Source organism: Ovis aries, chromosome 7, assembly GCF_016772045.2.
Source record: "Ovis aries strain OAR_USU_Benz2616 breed Rambouillet chromosome 7, ARS-UI_Ramb_v3.0, whole genome shotgun sequence".
Lineage (NCBI taxonomy): Eukaryota > Metazoa > Chordata > Mammalia > Artiodactyla > Bovidae > Ovis > Ovis aries.
Window position 1 is genome coordinate 79,291,600 of NC_056060.1, and position 20,732 is coordinate 79,312,331.

Consider the following 20,732-nt stretch of genomic DNA (forward strand, 5'->3'; position numbering starts at 1 on the left):
GTAAGGCAATCCGGAAGTGGATGTAATGAAGAGGTGCCACTTGGCGGCCATGGCAGCTGTAGTATCGGTGGCTCCGGGTCAAGGCCCGTCGGAGTGGAGTAACACGGGCAGCACTGGGTATAGGGTAGAGACAGCTTTGTATCAGCTTCACTGCTGAACCCCACGACCCGCCATTACCGGCCTGCAGGACGCCTTTCCTCACTCTAGACTCGGAGGAGAGTTTCCCGTGGTTGGTGGGCTGGTCCCGGAGCTGGGGGGGCGATCACCTGCGGGGTGCCCCAGGGAGATAAGGGAGCAGGGAGAACGAACTAGTTCACTGGGGTTTTCGTCCTTTTCTTGCTGCCATCGGGCACATTGCTTGTGGAGGAAATAGGCCCATTGTGCTGCCCGTATTCTGACGATTGAACCAATAGCTCCTTCGTATAGTTTCCCATTGACTTCTCATCTCTGTTAACCCATGGGAATCCAGTGACTGGTATATGAAAACTTACGGGCTGGGACCTAAGATTGCTGGAAGTTGTCTCTAGTATCAGCAAAAAGGGGGCTCTTTACAGATACGTTCAAGAGAAAAGTGCCTCGTGAACGCATCTGCCGGTGGGGAGGACGAAAGAACTGGAAAGTCCACCTGTTCCCTTGGAACAGTCACACGTGTTTAAGGACCTGAGCTCCCGAAAAGTTATAGACTAGTGGTATTGGATGAATAAAGAAGGCAGAATGGATGATTTCATCTCCATTAGCCTGCTGTCTCTGGCTATGTTGGTGGGCTGTTACGTGGCTGGAATCATTCCTTTGGCTGTTAATTTCTCGGAGGTAAGCGCTCAATTTTCTATTTTCTATCAGCTGTCAGGATGGCAGCTAGGAAGTAGTGACAATTGAAAGGGAAGCTGCTTCCCCATTTAATAGCAGAGCTAAAGGTTTTCTTAAGGATGACTTTTTTCAGAAGATGCAAAACATTTAATAATAGAAACAAACCTCTTATTTAGCACGAATTCTTAACGGAGAGGGGTAGGGGCGGGGAGTGGTGGATCCACTGAAGATCCTTGGATACTCTGAACTTCCTGAAATTGCATACCAAAATTTGCGACTCTACATTTTCCGGGAAAGACACCGTAATGTTATTTTGATACCAAGAAGTTTCAAAGAGTCACGGTTCTGGATTGCTGTCAAAATATACATGAAGAATATTGTTTGTTCATATGAGCTGAAGTCAGTATAATTTCTTTTGGAGAAAATCAGGCATAGCTTTTTGGGAAAAGGTGGTTTTGTTTTGTTTTGTTTTGTTTTTGGGCGGGATACCTGTAATTAGAATGAAGTAAGGAAACTAAATTGTTCTTAACTCAAACTTCCTTTTAAAGAAGAACATTGGATAGGTTTTTGAAGTTGTTTTCAAATCTATTTGCTTAGTAATGAATTTTTTTGTTAGTATGGTTTGACATTTTGTTTTAATTTCTTTGGTTCTTTATTATCACTTGAACGAACATTAACAGGGAAGAAATATAGATGAAAGCATTGTTCAGTGAAAGTGCAGATGGATTCTTTGGGCTGTTGTAAGGAGTTCACAGCTTGCACAGTGCTCAAAGATTAGGGGAGAAAAACTACTGCACTCAGGATTTCTTAATTATACCTTGATGTTCAACAGTAAGATAGTTTCACTGTCAGTCCTGAAAGTGCTTTCAAAGAAAAGGGAAGTGGAGAATGGTCTGAAGTAAAGGAAGGGTATAGACGAGCTGTGAGGTAGGCCTTGAGTTAACCTGAGGGAGGAGAAGGCATTGGTGGTAAAGAAAATAGCCTGTGGGTGAGAAAAAAGTTGGAACTAGGTGTTAGGAGTTTGAGAAATAAACCCCACGGTCAGATAGAAGGGGGACTTAAATTGCTACTGCTCTTTATCTGTTTCCTTTTTGTTTTTGGTTTTTTTAGCATCTAATGATAACTTTGAGCTACAATTTTTTGAGCATATACATTACCTAATTTCATTAAAAAAAAAAGGTACAGATAAGGAGACTGAGACTTAAATTATGTAACTTGGACAAGTTTATGAAATGTGTTAGAATCAGAGCTGATGTAGATTATTCTGGCTCAGAACAGTTCTTAGCCACCCAGTAGTCCATGTACCAAATCTAGCCTGCAGACGTGTTTATTTATTTGGCTGCACCAGGTCTTAGTTGTGGCATGCAGGGTCTTTAGCTGCAGTGTGTGGGATTTTTTTTTCTTTTTTTCAGTTGTGTTATGTGGGATCTAGTTCCCTGACCAGGGATCGAACCCGGGTCCCCTGCATTGGAAGCATGAAGCTTCAACCACAGGGCCACCAGAAAAGTCCCTGGATTTACTTTAGATTAGCAGAGTGTCGATTTTATTGTTACTGTTTTTTTGTCTTTATTCCTCAAAGTAACAGTTGGCTAGAGCTGAGTAGTGGTAGATTGTCATGGCCTTCTTGGCTGTGAAGCCTACTTCACTCGTTTGAGCTACCTGCCTGCCCAGTACTTTGTGAGTGTGCTGTCTGTCCTCTGACTAAATCATGAAAAAAAAAGTAAGAGTTTCAGTTGCTCAGTCGTGTCTGGCTCTTGGCAACCCCATGGACTGTAGCCCGCCAGACTCCCCTGTCCATCTAATTCTCCAGGCAAGAATACTGGAGTGGGTTGCCATTTCCTTCTCCAGGGGGTCTTCCTGATCCAGGGATTGAACCTGGGTTTCCAGTACTGCAGGAGGATTCTTTAACACTGAGTCACCGGGGACTGAGTCTTCTAATTACATTAGAATTGAGTTGACATTATTAGGGCTGACATTTGTGAAGTTTAAATTGGTTTGTATATTTAAAGCCTCAGTAGAGATAACATTTATGAAAAATTATAATTAATTCAAATAAAAGATTGATAAAACTTTTTATTTCTATAAAATTCCTAGACCTTATCCAGTTTCAGTATTTTCACAAACTGTCTTCAGTGATTTTTGCAATATGCTGCTGCTGCTGCTGCTAAGTCGCTTCAATCGTGTCCGACTCTGTGCGACCCCATAGACGGCAGCCCACCAGGCTCCCCCTTCCCTGGGGTTCTCCAGGCAAGAACACTGGAGTAGGTTGCCATTTCCTTCTCCAATGCATGAAAGTGAAAAGTAAAAGTGAAGTCGCTCAGTCATGTCTGACTCCTAGCGACCCCATGGACTGCAGCCTACCAGGCTCCTCCGTCCATGGGATTTTCCAGGCAAGAGTACTGGAGTGGGGTGCCATTGCCTTCTCCGTTGCAATATGCAGGTATATGCTATCCTCTTTTCTCACTGAAGGAAATGTGTCCATGAGTGGTGTAATTAACTAGGCCATTAATAGAGATAATTAGTATGATATGTCATTTATGGCTTTCTTAATTGATGGTCAGGTGGTCTTTTTCCAGCTATAGTTCTTGAAATGCTGTAACTCACCATTCATATCTGTTCATTATTACACCAGGACCAATGCATTTTAAGCTGTTAGGATAAAAAAATTAAAGTTACATATAACTTAGTCAAAGACATTTTAGAATTCAGCTGGTGATTTTTGTCTCCTAGGAATTAGCATTTTTTCCCAGATATTATACTATTATTATAAATCAATGTATCATGAAACTAGTAGATAATAAATCTGTAAAAAATGAACTTCATTTATGGAGACCAAGAAACAGAGTTTCTATCCTTAGAGAATAGCTCCCCAAATTCCTACATTGACTAAACAATTTTTCTTTTTAAGGAAGTGTAGCTTTTCTTTGGGACTGGAGTTATTATAAATAAAAGGACCAATAAATCTAATTTATCTTGTAGTTAACTTTCATTTATATGAGAAGATATGGTTTTTATTCATATTCTTTAACTACTACTTTGTCTTTCAGCACTTTTTTCTTCAGAATTTCTCAGAGCAGGAACAAAAGATCAATAAAGCCATTAATGATGGCAGGGTTAGTATTTAGGAATGAGATAAAGTCAAGTGGTCTGATATTACTGTAGCAGTGGTATTGGTCTGCCATATCTGACCATCACGAGGTATGTGTGGCAGTGATTTCTTAGTCACTTTCTCCAACATGCCTTGTCCCCAAACCAACTTTCTTGACTCATGGTTTTGTAACTTCCTTATGCCTAAATGGGGCTTCACAGATGGCGCTAATGGTAAAGAACCCACCTGCCAGTGCAGGAGACATAAAGAGACTCAGGTTTGGTCCCTGGGTTGGGAAGATCCCCTGGAGGAGGGCATGGCAACCCACTCCAGTAATCTTGCCTGGAGAATTCACAGACAGAGGAGCCTGGCAGGCCACAGTCCATAGGGTCACAAAGAGTTGGACACTACTGAAGTGTCTCAGCACACATGTATGCCTAACTGATTTCTAAAATAAAGGAACAAAATCTCTGATTCTCAAATGCATTTATATGGGACTGATAAGCAGCCGTGAAGAGATACCCCCATGTCCAAGGTAAGAGAAACCCAAGTAAGATGGTAGGTGTTGCAAGAGGGCATCAGAGGGCAGACACACTGAAACCATACTCACAGAAAACTAGTCAATCTAACCACACTAGGACCACAGCCTTGTCTAACTCAATGAAACCAAGCCATGCCTGCGGGACAACCCAAGACAGGCGGGTCATGGTGGAGAGGTCTGACAGAACATGGTCTACTGGAGAAGGGAATGGCAAGCCACTTCAGTATTCTTGCCTTGAGAACCCCATGAACAATATGAAAAGGCAATATGATAGGATACCAAAAGAGGAACTCCCCAGGTCATTAGGTGCCCAATATGCTACTGGAGGTCAGAGGAGAAATAACTACAGAAAGAACGAAGGGATGGAGCCAAAGCAAAAACAATACCCAGCTGTGGATGTGACTGGTGATAGAAGCAAGATCCGATGCTGTAAAGAGCAATATTGCATAGGAACCTGGAATGTCAGGTCCATGAATCAAGGCAAATTGGAAGTGGTCAAACAAGAGATGGCAAGGATGAACGTCAACATTCTAGCAATCAGCAAACTAAAATGGACTGGAATGGGTGAATTTAACTCAGATAACCATTATATCTACTACTGCGGGCAGGAATCCCTAGAAGAAATGGAGTAGCCATCATGGTCAACAAAAGAGTCCAAAATGCAGTACTTGGATGCACTCTCAAAAATGACAGAATGATCTCTGTTCGTCTCCAAGGAAAACCATTCAATATCACAGTTATCCAAGTCTATGCCCCAACCAGTAACGCTGAAGAAGCTGAAGTTGAACGGTTTTATGAAGACCTACAAGACCTTTTAGAACTAACACCCAAAAAAGATGTCCTTTTCATTATAGGGGACTGGAATGCAAAAGTAGGAAGTCAAGAAACACCTGGAGTAACAGGCAAATTTGGCCTTGGAATGCGGAATGAAGCAGGGCAAAGACTAATCGAGTTTTGCCAAGAAAATGCACTGGTCATAGCAAACACCCTCTTCCAACAACACAAGAGAAGACTCTACACATGGACATCACCAGATGGTCAACACCGAAATCAGATTGATTATATTCTTTGCAGCCAAAGATGGAGAAGCTCTATACAGTCAACAAAAACAAGACTGGGAGCTGACTGTGGCTCAGATCATGAACTCCTTATTACCAAAATTCAGACTTAAACTGAAGAAAGTAGGGAAAACCACTAGACCATTCAGGTATGACCTAAATCAAATCCCTTATGATTATACAGTGGAAGTAAGAAATAGATTTAAGGGCCTAGATCTGATAGATAGAGTGCTTGATGAACTATGGACGGAGGTTTGTGACATTGTGCAGGAGACAGGGATCAAGACCATCCCCAAGGAAAAGAAATGCAAAAAAGCAAAATGGCTGTCTGGGGAAGCCTTACAAATGGCTGTGAAGAGAAGAGAGGTGAAAAGCAAAGGAGAAAAGGAAAGATACAGGCATCTAAATGCAGAGTTCCAAAGAATAGCAAGAAGAGATAAGAGAGCCTTCTTCAGCGATCAATGCAAAGAAATAGAGGAAAACAACGGAATGGGAAAGACTAGAGATCTCTTCAAGAAAATTAGAGCTACCAAGGGAACATTTCATGCAAAGATGGGCTCGATAAAGCACAGAAATGGTATGGACCCAACAGAAGCAGAAGATATTAAGAAGAGGTGGCAAGAATACACGGAAGAACTGTACAAAAAAGATCTTCACGGCCCAGATAGTCATGGTGATGTGATCACTAATCTAGAACCAGACATCTTGGAATGTGAAGTCAAGTGGGCCTTAGAAAGCATCACTACAAACAAAGCTAGTGGAGGTGATGGAATTCCAGTTGAGCTCTTTCAAATCCTAAAAGATGATGCTGTGAAAGTGCTGCACTCAATATGCCAGCAAATTTGGAAGACTCAGCAGTGGCCACAGGACTGGAAAAGGTCAGTTTTCATTCCCATCCCAAAGAAAGGCCATTGCAAAGAATGCTCAAACTACCACACAGTTGCACTCATCTCACATGCTAGTAAAGTAATGCTCAAAATTCTCCAAGCCAGGCTTCAGCGATACATGAACCGTGAACTCCCTGACATTCAAGCTGGTTTTAGAAAAGGCAGAGGAACCAGAGATCAAATTGCCAACATCCGCTGGATCATGGAAAAAGCAAGAGAGTTCCAGAAAAACATCTATTTCTGCTTTATTGACTATGCCAAAGCCTTTGACTGTGTGGATCACAATAAAGTGTGGAAAACTCTCAAAGAGATGGGAATACCAGACCACCTAACCTGCCTCCTGAGAAATCTGTATGCAGGTCAGGAAGCGACAGTTAGAACTGGACATGGAACAACAGACTGGTTCCAAATAGGAAAAGGAGTCCGTCAAGGCTGTATATTGTCACCCTGCTTATTTAACTTATATGCAGAGTACATCATGAGAAATGCTGGACTGGAAGAAACACAAGCTGGAATCAAGATTGCTGGGAGAAATATCAATAACCTCAGATATGCAGATGACACCACCCTTATGGCAGAAAGTGAAGAGGAGCTAAAAAGCCTCTTGATGAAAGTGAAAGAGGTGAGCGAAAAAGTTGGCCTAAAGCTCAACATTCAGAAAACGATGATCATGGCATCTGGTCCCATCACTTCATGGGAAATAGATGGAGAAACAGTGGAAACGGTGTCAGACTTTATTTTTTTGGGCTCCAGAATCACTGCAGATGGTGACTGCAGCCATGAAATTAAAAGACGCTTACTCCTTGGAAGAAAAGTTATGAGCAACCTAGATAGCATATTCAAAAGCAGAGACATTACTTTGCCGACTAAAGCCCGTCTAGTCAAGGCTATGGTTTTTCCAGTAGTCATGTATGGATGTGAGTGTTGGACTGTGAAGAAAGCTGAGCACCGAAGAATTGATGGTTTTAAACTGTGGTGTTGGAGAAGACTCTTGAGAGTCCCTTGGACTGCAAGGAGATCCAACCAGTCCATTCTGAAGGAGATGAGCCCTGGGATTTCTTTGGAAGGAATGATGCTAAAGCTGAAACTCCAGTACTTTGGCCACCTCATGTGAAGAGTTGACTCATTGGAAAAAACTCTGATGCTGGGAGGGATTGGGGGAGGAGGAGAAGGGGATGACCGAGGATGAGATAGCTGGATGGCCTCACGGACTCAATGGACGTGAGTCTGAGTGAACTCCAGGAGATGGTGATGAACAGGGAGGCTTGGCGTGCTGCGATTCATGGGGTCGCAAAGAGTTGGACACCATTGAGCGACTGAACTGAACTGAATCAAGTTATTTTCTTCTCCAGCATATGAGCAGGAGGAAAATGAAACTTGTAAAAGCAGCTGAAACATGCTTTATACAAATGAGGTTTTGTTGGATAAAGGAATTGGACACACTAGTTTAGCAACTACATTGTGTTTTTAAGATTCAGATGTTGAGCAGTTTTCTTTGGCTCTAAGTGAAAATGCTATATAAGTAGGTTGAGCACCTGTAACTTAACTATTTGTTGTTGTTTAGTCGCTAAGTCGTGTCTGACTCTTTTTTGACTCCATGGACAGGAGTGGGTTACCTTCTCCAGGGGACCTTCCTGAACCAGGGATCAAACCTGCACCCTCTGCATTGCAGGCACATTATTTACTGCTGAGCCACCTGTGAAACATTATCTAGGATGACCGCAGCTCATCAGGTGCTCTGATGAGTGAAGTTCAGATGGCTAGAGTGAGATTTTAGATCAGTGATCTGAGGATTATCATTTACCTGAGCATGTCTCCTCTTTGTAACAGAGCTGGTAACAGAAAGCAAAGCATTTGCCCAGAGCTCTAGGGCAGCACTCCTCAAACTCTGTTGCTTGACCAGTTTTATCTTTAACTTCCATTCCTTTGCAGAGCAGTATACTTGTGAAAATAAAATGGAAAAAAAGGCATACAAAATACAAGCCCAGATGCAGTATCGTGAGATTTAATAGACATATAACTACTCCTATAGTTGTAATGATCATATTGCTATAAAATATTTCAAAGACTTCTCTCATGTTGTACTTGGTGGTGGTGGTTTTAGTTGCTTAGCCATGTCTGACCCTTTGTGACCCCGTGGACTGTAGCCCACTAGGCTTCTCTGCCTGTGGGGTTTCCCAGGCAAGAATACTGAAGTGGTTGCCATTTCCTTCCCCAGAGGATCTTTCTGACCCAAGCATTGAACCCGCAGGTCCTGCATTTCAGGCTGCCTCCTGCATTGGCAGGCGGATTTTTTTTACTACAGCCTATACTTGTTGCAGACCATTTTGGGTTATAATGCCACATTTTTTCATGTGTTAAACTAGTATAGATCCATAGATATCCAGAAGAAAGTAGTGTTACTCCTATCTCAATAAAGTTTTTAAGGTAATTAGTAATGCTGCTGCTGCTAAGTTGCTGCTAAATCACTTCAGTCTTGTCCGACTCTGTGTGACTCCATAGACGGCAGCCTCTTATTTCAAAAGGAACTGAGACCGTGTAGTTCAAAATCAGTGTTGCGCAAACTGTTTAACATCCAATTCTCTTCTGTTAAATGGCCTTGTAGGATTGTTGTGAGGATGTAAGGAAATAACATAAGCACAGGGCTTAACAATGTATCTAGAACATAAGAACTTTAGAAAACATTGAGGATTATTCTCAGTATTGATTGTGAAAACTTTCTAAAGATTTTCATTTTTATAACTTTGTTCTACCCGGGGATTAAACCCAGATCTCCTGCATTGTAGGCAGACGCTTTACTGTCTGAGCCACCAGGGAAGTCTTCTAAATTATAATTTTAAAACCTTTTCTTTTGGAATAGACTTCTAATAATGGGTAAACTCCTCCCTTCCCTACCCCAAATCATGAAACTTCTCTGCAATTTGGAATCCGAAAGGTCTTGCTTCGGGGTTGTCTTTCCAGGTCACCATGAATGTTTTTTTTTGGAGAGGCCAGGGCTTTTCCACTGGTCTCCCTGCTGTATAGTATTTTTCTCGGTATTTAACTTTTTATTCCTCTTTTTGTTAAACTTTTATGGTTCAAATTACTTTATGTTTTTTCATTTCTTAATTGAACCCTAATACAGCTAAGGTAATGGGTCATAGGGACTTCCCAGGTGACTCAGTGGTAGAGAATCAGCCTGCCTATGCAGGAGACGGAAGTTTGATGCATGGGTCAGGAAGATCCCCTGGGGGAGGAAATGACAACCCACTCCAGTATTCTTGCCTAGGAAGTCCCATGGACAGAGGAGCCTGATGGGCTACAGTCCATAGAGTTGCAGACACAGCTCAGTTGTGGAGACAACTGAGCACGCACACACAATGGGTCATAAAATCATATAACTACTGAGACTGAACAGTAAATCAGCCCTGGAGTGAGATAAAATGGTCACAATATGTGGTAGCTGACCTCCAGGGTCAGTGCCTAGGGGTCTCAGGGAGTCATGAGAACTGTGGTCAGCCGTGGCACAGAAGAGCAGGTGTCATTTAATGACACCAGCCCTGGCATTGCCAAATGTTCCTGCTTTTCAGAAGTGGAAAATATTGAATCTTCTAAATTTTATACTTTGGTTGCTATTACATTGCTGTGTGGGTCAAAAACACCTATGTTTATGAGCTGCCAGTCTCAAACTTCCGGGCTGGACTGCTGATTCCTAAGCTCTCTGTGAAGTAAAGAGCAAACTAGCAATAGAAGGGGAGGGACAGCAAGTAGAGGAAACAAGTCTCAGCATGACATCAAGTGGGAGACTGAAAAAATTTCAAATTGCTACAAAACTTCAAAGCACTGTTGTTTAGAACGACTTTGAAAAGGGGAAAACGTCTCTATCTGCATATTAAGGGCACTGTGCTGTCTAATCCCACAGTATAATAACAATAGCTGCAGTATCAACTTATGTGTTAAGTTCTGCTATGATTTTAACAGTGACCTTGAAAGGGAAGAGCCTCAAGCTTTATTAAGTTCAAAGCTACTATTTTTATACCCTCTAAATAAAAAATTTTTAAGCCTAGCTGTATAATTGAGTCTCTTTGTGGAAAATTTGTAAAACATGATAACGTGTGAAAGGAAAATATTATCCCACTAGAGAATCACTAGTAACATTGGTTAGTAACTAGTTAGTAACTAGTAACATTGCTTCTTTGCGTTCATTTTTTTTGCATGTTTGCATTTTTAATATGGTTGATTATGTAGTGTGTATGTGCGTGTGTGTGTATATACATATATATATATATTTGCATTCCCCCTTCTTTTACCTGGTATTCTTTTCATTAAAAACATGTTCTAGGCACTTTTGGCCTCATTTGGCCACACCTTGTGGCTTGGGAAAAACAGATTTTGAACCGGAGCCCCTGGGCAGTTAAAGAATGGAATCCTAACCACTACACAGCCAGAGAATTCCCTATAGGCACCTTTTCATGTCTTCATTGCATTCAGTTATTTTATATACAGAAATTCTTATTATACATTTGTTTTCAAGTTTTTGCCATGATAACGTTGGGTTTTTTTAAAATGATAATAGTGTTGAATGGATATTTTTGTGCGTAATGCTAAGACCACACTTCAGATTGTTTCCTCAGGGGTAGAATGACAGGATTAAACAGCATAAATATCCTCAAGAAGAGTCTCAGTCTATATTACCAGGTTTTCTTAATGTATTTTTTCCAACAAATGCAAATGACACTGTATTCTCACAAACACTGAGTACCATCATTTTTAATTTTTAAAACTTTGCTAATTTGATTCAAAATCACTGCAGATGGTGATTGCAACCATGAAGTTAAAAGACACTCCTTGGAAGGAAAGTTATGACCAACCTAGATAGCATATTCAAAAGCAGAGACATTACTTTGCCAACAAAGGTCCATCTAGTCAAGGCTATGGTTTTTCCAGTGGTCATGTATGGATGTGAGAGTTGGACTGTGAAGAAGGCTGAGCGCCAAAGAATTGATGCTTTTGAACTGTGGTGTTGGAGAAGACTCTTGAGAGTCCCTTGGACTGCAAGGAGATCGGTCCTGGGTGTTCTTTGGAAGGAATGATGCTGAAGCTGAAACTCCAGTACTTTGGCCACCTCATGCAAAGAGTTGACTCATTGGAAAAGACTGATGCTGGGAGGGATTGGGGGCAGGAGGAGAAGGGGATGACAGAGGATGAGATGGCTGGATGGCATCACTAACTAGATGGACGTGAGTTTGAGTGAACTCCGGGAGTTGGTGATGGACAGGGAGGCCTGGCATGCTGCAATTCATGGGGTCACAAAGAGTTGGACATGACTGAGCGACTGAACTGAACTGAATTTGATAGAGAAAAATTATTTTTTTCTCAGTTCAATCAAACTTCTTGTGTATTAATAATATTCGTTGTCAGTGTTTTCCCAGGTCTTTCCCATGCATCCGTGTGTTTTTGTTTTTGTCGTCACATTGAGCAGTCTTATGAGATTTCGTTTTATTTTTAGAAAGGACTCATACAAAAAGAAAAGCAACTTGTTTTCCGAGATTGAAGGAAGTAGCATCAATGGAGTATTGCTTGTTATTACCCCTGTGCAAATAAATTTAGGAAAGGGAAACCTGTATGCCACTGGCATAATGGTAACGCCGTAGCATTGTTCACTGGAACTTCCATCCAAGTATCTGGGTTTTGTATTGTGATTCTTATGGAGGAGGGGCTTAGAAGCATTTACGGCATGCTCCCAGTGAGGTTGGAGGTAAGTGCTAGTGACAGCTACTCTGTATTAAGTGTGCTAACATCATATGCCTACATGATAGTAGTAGTAGTGGCAATGCTGTCTTCCAGAGAAGGATATTGAACTTGCTTAGTGTCACAGAGCCACGGCTTAGAGGCAGGAAGCTTTTAGACATCTTGTCTCAGTTGTCAGGACTTGAAGAATCAAGTTCATATTTGAGTTTTCTTGATTATTGTTACTATTACTGTCACTTAGCAGCAGATCATGTAGTAGGTAAACTGACATCAGGAAGTGTCTCCTTGAAGCAGGTTTATTTGTAAGAATATGGAGAAAGCCTTTATTGCTTCAACAAGAGTTACTTTGTGCCCCATGATATTTCATCCCTTCAGTGCTTACAGCTTTGAAGGGGTCAGTCTTATAATAAGGGATGCATCTTTCATTTTTTAGGAAACTGCAGTTGATGTTTTTCAGTACAACTTGAGCATGTATAAGGGAGATTGAAATAAACAATCTTCAGTATTAAAAGCTTTTAAAATTATTGGCATGTATTTAGTTGAACCAAGCAATTTATTGACTGTTTTTGTGCGCCAGGAAAGAAAAACCATTTAACTACCTTGGTATCTGCCAAGAAAACTAAATTGACTTCAAAGTTGCACTACGCTGATAGCTCAATGGCACTGAGTACAAACTGCTGTTTTAATTAATACTTCCGGTCAGTCCTTTGGCTTAGCTACAGACGTGAAGTTGTAAAATGAGATAACACCAGACAAATGGCATTGCACAGTTCATGCCTCTCTTGAGTAAATATTTCACTTGTTCAACAGATATTATTGCTTTGGGAACTCTTTTCATCTTGAACCACATGTGAAATTTGTACTTCTTCATTTAAATATAGCTTTTCAGTGATTTTCCATAAGCAAAGGAGAGAACTTGTCAGCATTTTGACTTTGACATGTATGCTGTTCTGAGATTAAATAACAAGTTGTGAAGTTGTGTGAAAGAATACAGCTGTACAAATAACATGGAGCCACCTCTCAAGTATTTGAAATAAATTGAGTCTAAAATGATTTAGGTAGTTTAAAAAAAATTTTAAAGAAAAATTGAAACTATAACCCATGGCAGTTATGCTTATTTTTTTGACTATTAGATTTTTTGTTTCCTTCAGAAGTGTTCCCTCTATAATTAGGTGGCTGTGAGAAAGTTACTACACGTTTATCAAGCTGATCAGTTACGTACAATAAATAATCTTCATATCACTTTGCTGGAGATTGAAGCAGTGACTAAATAGTGATTGAAACAGTGCTGAAGATTGAAACAGGTTTTGAACTCCTTGGAAAAAAGAGATGTCATTTAAGGTATTTGCATTAATGAGACAAATGACTGCGTTGCCTCACATTTACTGTGGTGGAATCCTATTATGTCCTTATTTTATGTACTTTAATACCCCTTGAACCAAAGGATAAATTCTGAAATCAAATAACCACTGAAAATTCTAGATATGGTTACACTTTTAAGGGACATGTTAGGCCTATTTCCCAACACAAGTATTCTAAAGAGGTTCCAGAGCATTTATATATTTGTTGATATTAAGGGCCAGTTGAATGGCAGGTACCAAGTCCCGAGTGTCTTGTATGAATCTGGATATTTAATTCATTCTCTTTGTATATGTTTAGGGAAGAATCTATTATGTGTCAAGATCAGTTCAGTTCAGTTCAGTCACTCAGTCATGTCCGACTCTCTGTGACCCCATGAATCGCAGCACGCCAGGCCTCCCTGTCCATCACCATCTCCCGGAGTTCACTCAGACTCACATCCATCGAGTCCATGATGCCATCCAGCCATCTCATCCTCTGTCGTCCCCTTCTCCTCCTGCCCCCAATCTCTCCCAGCATCAGGGTCTTTTCCGATGAGTCAACTCTTCGCATGAGGTGGCCAAAGTACTGGAGCTTCAGCTTTAGCATCATTCCTTCCAAAGAAATCCCAGGGTTGACCTTCAGAATGGACTGGTTGGATCTCCTTGCAGTCCAAGGGACTCTCAAGAGTCTTCTCCAACACCACAGTTCAAAAGCATCAATTCTTCGGCGCTCAGCCTTCTTCACAGTCCAACTCTCACATCCATACATGACCACAGGAAAAACCATAGCCTTGAGTAGACAGACCTTAGTCGGCAAAGTAATGTCTCTGCTTTTGAATATACTATCTAGGTTGGTCGTAACTTTTCAAGATGCTAGTCTATAAACTAAGTATTCAACAGTAAATTAAAAACAGAAGTTTCTGCCTTCACAGAACTTAAAGTTTTGGTGTAAGGAGTTCCAAGAACAAACATAGGTTTGTCTAACTTAGTTAAGCATAGGAGGTTTAACTTCATTTGGTAAATAAATGTATGTACTCTAATTTCAAAGTAGACTGAAAACATAATACAGTAATTTTAGCTCACACTGCCTTTCCTTTGAGGAAATATTACAAAGTGAGATGATTTACTCAAGTTTACCTCAGAAATCTCTGTTTCCAAATTCTCAAATTCTTTTTTTTCTGACTCCTTAAAATGATATTGTAATACAGGTCTTGGGCTTCCCTGATGGCTCAGTGGTAAAGAATCTACATGCATTGGCTGACCTGAGTTTGGTCCCCAAGTCAGGGAGATTCCCTAGAGAAGGAAATGGCAACCCACTCCAGTATTCTTGCTTGGGAAATCCCATGGACAGAGAAGCATGGTGGGCTATAATCCATGGGGTCACAAAAGAGTCAGACACGACTTTGCAAAATCTAAACAATATCAAACACAGATCCCATTAGCCATAATCTGAATCAGATGTCCAGCAATAGCAGAATGGATAAACTGTGGTATTCTTATAGCTAATATTGGTAAAGTGTCTATGAGCGTTTTTATGCAAGTTTTGGGGGAGACATGTGCTTTCATTTCTCCTGGTAAATACCCAAAAGTGGAATTGCTGGCTTAACTCTATAAGAGACTACCCGTTTTCTGAAGTGAGTGTGTCATTTCATGCTCTGCCCAACAGCATGTGGGAGTTCCAGTTGGTTTGTATCCTTGCCATCATCATTTAGTGTTGTTGGTCTCTTTAATCTTAGCCATTCTAGTGGGTGTGAAGAAGTATCTCATTATAGTATAAGTTTGCATTTTAATGATGACTAATGATGTTGAACATCTTTTATCTTTTCATGGGCTTACTGGCCATTCATATATCTTTTGTGAAGTATCTGTTCAGTGTTTTACCTATGTTTAATTTTTAACTTTAATTTTGTTTCTTACTGAGTTGTAATCATTCTTTATATTTCAAATGCAAGTGCTTCGTCAGTGGCTTAGGTTGGGTTCCCCAGAATACAGACTCTAAGAAGATTTGCAGAAAGGTTTACAGGAAGTTTATTGGGTGGTGGTCTTGGGATAACCAAGTGTTAGTTGCTCAGTCATATCTGATTCTTTGTACCTCCATGGACTGTAGCCCATCAGACTCCTCTGTTCATGGAATTCTCCAGGCAAGAATACTGGAGTGGGTAGTCATTCCCTTCTCCAGAGGATCTTCCTGACCCAGGGATCAAACCTGGGTCTCCTGCATTGCAGGCTGCCACGTGAGCCACCAGGGAATAAAACCTATGAAAGAATGAGCAGGATTAAGCAGATGAAGAAGTTGAGCTGTAATTTGGTTGCAGTGGAGGCCTCAGATCACTCCACAGAAGGCACTGAAGCTTTATGGCCCTTCTGAGATATTCTGACTTGAGGCTTTGTACCTGCATCTGCATAGCAGCAAGTTGGGCTAGTCACTGGATATGGACTGCTTGAGGGGAGGGAATATAACTTTTAGGTTAGTTAGTTCCCTTTGGCCCAGGGGCAGTATCTCAAAGGGACTTAGCTGAAAGCCATCAGTAGGCAACATTGCCAGCACTTGGGGGAACAGGTGTCTCCAACCTGAAGGGGCCTGAGTGCATATTGTTACCATAACACCCACCACAAATATATGTATTTCCAGTACAGGTATATGTACTTTCTTCCAGTATGTAGCTTGCCTATTCATTTCTTAATGGATCAGCAAACATTTAAAATTCTGATGTTGAATTTTTTTCTCTTAAAATTGTTTTTTGTGTCCTTTGAGAAATCTTTGCCAACTCCAAGATTGCCAAGATTTTCTATATTTTTTTCTAACAGCCCTTGAGTTTTAGGTTTTATATTTAGGTGTATAATCCATCAGGAATTAATTTTCATGTATATGATGTGAGCTACCACCCAAGTAATTCTTGAAGGCAATTAGCTCTTTCTCTTTTAGGTACATCCCTTTCCTCTCTTCTCATCTTTCCTTAATTTGCAAAGCTGAGGCATCTTTCATTTCCATTTCCCAGAGTAGAGCATAGTCAAACGCTGAAAGGACAGTCTTCTTTCCTAGTAATTTATTCATTAGTTTGAATTGTGGAGTTCTGAAACTAAGGCTCTCAAATGAAATGATAGTCCGGTGCAGTTTTACCCTTATTTTTGTCCTTTCTTTGCAGTAAAACTTGACATTCATGATTGTTTTAAGCAAAGGTGACTTTTATGAATTGTTTAGAGAGAATGATGAAAAGACTAATTACTTGCCATGTCAGAGCTGTGTTTCCATCTTGTGTTCTCCATACTCTGACAGTTGGTCTCAAATGAATGCTGTGATTAGCAGTGCTTTGGTGAGTTTAGTAACTTGGAAAAGACAAACTCTTAGAATAGCTCAATATTAAACATTAAAATAGGAACACTAGCTATTTGATGTCCTTTTCCCAAAATGCTTCAACCACATTCTCCTGTTGCCTCCTATATCTTCATAGGATGTGTGGAAATATTATTTTAAAGAAGAAAAGTTGAGGTGCTGACTTGTTAACTAATTTGAACATGGAGTTAGTTCTGCCTCCCAAGCCAATGCCCCAACCATTGGAGCATTTTTATACAAGTTTTATAGTTGTATACCATTAGAACGCAACCACTGGATGCGTTCAGAACTCTCTCAGTTTGTAAGTCATTAATAGCCATCCAGAATGTGTGAAGGGCTGACCTGGCCTAGATGCTTAGGGGATTCCCCTCTTGCTATAGGGCAAGTATTAGCTGGTGCTGACATTGTAGCTATAGTTCCCCCATTTTCAATAGAGACACAATAGATATGGGTCCTTTCTTTCTTCCCAAACAAGGAGCAGGTAATATTTCTACTAGCTTTTCAACTAAGAACCTCCCTTAGAGGCAGTACTTGTGTGTGTATACTCCCACAGCTTCACAGTTGCAGCTTCAGTAGTATTTCAGAACTAATACAGCCATTGTTATTTTTGCTAACCTCATAAAAGAAACTAAAACAGAATAGGAAAGGCGAATACGTGATATGCTGTTAAAATTATTAAAAGTTTTTCATAAGCAACATAAATGCCCTCTTGTAGTTTTAAAGATTATTTTTCATCCTGCCAAGACTCTAAGAAGGGTACATTGCTGCTTCAGGAAATTTTGAAACATAATCCTTTATATCCTTTATGTCAAGATACAGTCTCCTAAGGAAATCTGAGTAAAAAGTAAAAACTGGTATTAGTGGATTAAAGCCGTAGATCATTTATGGCATTGATTCTAATGATGGTTTCATAGATGTGTACTTCCAAATACGTAAAGTGGTATACGTTAAATCTCTACAGCTCTAGTATGTCAATCTTAATCGAGCATTTTTTTTAAACTAGAGGACATTTTAGTATTAAACTAAATATGTTTTTTCATTGTATGCGTACTACATGTTCATTGCAGATAAATGAATGTTTTATAAATTATATATTACATATTATGTTAATAAACTATAAAGACAAAATTGTTAATGTTTTACACTTGTTCTGCTTATGTGTATACTTTTTCAAAAGAACTATGAGATTATCAATACATATTGTTTGCCAGCAGTTTTTTCCTCGTAGCAATATATCATGCCTTTTTAAAAAATTAATTAACTTTATTTGTTTTGGGTTCTGCTGGATCTTCGTTGCTGCACGGGCTTTTTCTTGTAGTGAGTGGGGGCTGCTGTTTGTTGTGGTACACGGGCTTCTCATTGCGTTGGCCACTAAAGCGTCTGCCTCCAATGTGGGAGACCTGGGTTCGATCCCTGGGTCGGGAAGATCCCCTGGAGAAGGAAATGGCAACCCACTCCAGTATTCTTGCCTCGAGAATCCCATGGACGGAGGAGCCTGGTGGGCTACAGTCCACAGGGTCGCAAAGAGTCAGACACGACTGAGTGACTTCACCTCACCGCACCTCAAGCATGCACGTTGCAATAGCTGCAGCTCACAGGCTGTAGAGTGTGGGCTCTGTAGTTGTGCCACACGGGCTAAGTTGCCCCATGGCATATGGGATCTTACCGGATCAGTGATGAAACCCATGTCCTCTGCATTGGCAAGTGGATTCTTAGCCACTGGACCACCAGGGAAGTCGTGTCATTATCTTCTGTATCCATGAGTAGACCTCTGTCATAATTTTTAATTGCTGAGCTACTAACATTTTCACTTTTCACTTGGTGCTCTGGTGAAGTATTTAAGTTTATTAGCTAATCTCCTTTCTTGGACATTTAGATTATTTTCAGGTTTGCATTCTTAATATGTACAGTGGCCATCTTTTCATAGTTTTTTCTTTCTTAGGAAAATTTCTAGACATGAAATTGCTGGATCAGAGAATTCACATTTTTGAGGCTTTAAATCTAAATTACCAAATTGGGGTCCAGATAGGTTGCAGCAGCTCCCAGTTCCTCCAGTTTAAGATGAGTATGCTAACTTCTCCCTATTGTGGGTAGTAGACAAGTTTTCCGACATCACTGCCAATCTGGTAACTTAAAAATGATATTTCCTTGTTCTAATTGGCATTATTATTCATGAAGCTTGGGCTTCCCCGATGGCTCAGCAGATGAAGAATCCACCTGCAACCCAGGCGAAGCAAGAGACAAGAGTGTGATCCCTGGGTCAGAAGACCCCCTGGAGGAGGGCATGGCAGCCCACTCCAGTATTCTTGCCTGGAGAATCCCGTGGACAGAGGCGTCTGGTGGGCCACAGTCCATGGGGGTGCAAAGAGCCAGACACGACTGAAGGGACCGAGCACACTTTGATGAAGCCGACCCTTTTTCATGTTTACTGGCCATGGTAGAGTTTGGCCTCCCAAATAAGCAGCTCACCGTCTTCATTGCAGATACTACCGAAACTTTTCCCCTGTTTAGTCATCAATCTTTTCAACAGCTTATGTTTTCTTTCCAGGAGCGACTAAAGCTGGTGACTGTTTTGGGTGCCGGCCTCCTCTGTGGAACTGCACTGGCGGTCATCGTGCCTGAAGGAGTGCACGCACTTTATGAAGATATTCTTGAGGGTGAGAGAGAGATGGGCCTTCTTTGAGCTATGTTATTGATGTGGAGGGCTGAAAAGAGAAGCTTGGTGATATTTTTTTTCTGAAAACAGTTCACACGTTTGCCATAGAATATATGCCAAAGCATATCTTTTGATGTCTTTGACAATAAACATGTCAGTAGCAGTTTGTGAATTGAATGCCTCAGTCCACGGAGATTTATTTGCAATAACACATGAATTGCAGGCTTTCTAAGAATGACAATCATTCTTTTTAATGCCTATGCAAAACTTCCAAGTTCCTACATGACAATGATTGTATTTTTAGTGTTCTTTAATTTAAAAATATATATAGATAGATAGATAGATAAACACATTTGGATTCAAGGACTCCTTTAAAAAAGTTTTTTAACCATTTTGTTTTTAAATTTTGTGCGTTTATTTATGGCTGTGCTGGGTCTTCATTGCTGTATTGACTTTCTCTACTTGCTGTGCACAGGCTTCTTACTGCGGGGGCTTCTCATTGCAGAGCATGGAGTCTAAGGCATGCAGGCTTCGGTAGCTACAGCACATGGGCTCGGTAGCTGCAACTGCCAGACTCTGGAGCACAGACTCAGTAGTTGTGATACACAGGCTTAGTTGCTCCAGGGCATGTGGGATCTTCCTAGACCAGGGAGGGAACCCATGTTTCCTGCATTGGTAGGCGGATTTGTTACCACTGAGCCACCAGGGAAGCGCCTCAAGGACTCTTTATAATGAACCTTGTAGGTAATGAGGACTTCTGTAGTGAAGGATAACTAAGAAACAGTGTCAGACTTTATTTTTTAGGGCTCCAAAATCACTGCAGATGGTGACTGCAGCCATGAAATTAAAAGACGCTTACTCCTTGGAAGAAAAGTTATGACCAACCTAGATAGCATATTAAAAACCAGAGACATTACTTTGCCGACTAAGGTCTGTCTACTCAAGGCTATGGTTTTTCCTGTGGTCATGTATGGATGTGAGAGGTGGACTGTGAAGAAGGCTGAGTGCCAAAGAATTGATGCTTTTGAACTGTGGTGTTGGAGAAGACTCTTGAGAGTCCCTTGGACTGCAAGGAGATCCAACCAATCCATTCTGAAGGAGATCAACCCTGGGATTTCTTTGGAAAGAATGATGCTAAAGCTGAAACTTCAATACTTTGGCCACCTCATGAGAAGAGTTGACTCATTGGAAAAGACTTTGATGCTAGGAGGGATTGGGGGCAGGAGGAGAAGGGGACGACAGAGGATGAGATGGCTGGATGGCATCACTGACTCGATGGACATGAGTCTGA

The 20,732-nt window shown here is 40.9% G+C and overlaps 1 protein-coding gene across 1 annotated transcript in view; it reads left to right on the plus strand.

The window, feature by feature from the left end:
- Positions 1-27: 27 nt before the first annotated feature.
- The window catches only part of SLC39A9 (solute carrier family 39 member 9), a 50,412-nt gene continuing 29,707 nt past the window's right edge, over positions 28-20,732 (plus strand). Inside the window, exons 1-2 of the mRNA XM_004010748.5 lie at positions 28-810; positions 19,334-19,442. Coding sequence (XP_004010797.1) covers positions 697-810; positions 19,334-19,442 — 223 coding nt within the window. The 5' untranslated portion in view covers positions 28-696. The remainder of the gene's footprint in view (positions 811-19,333; positions 19,443-20,732) is intronic.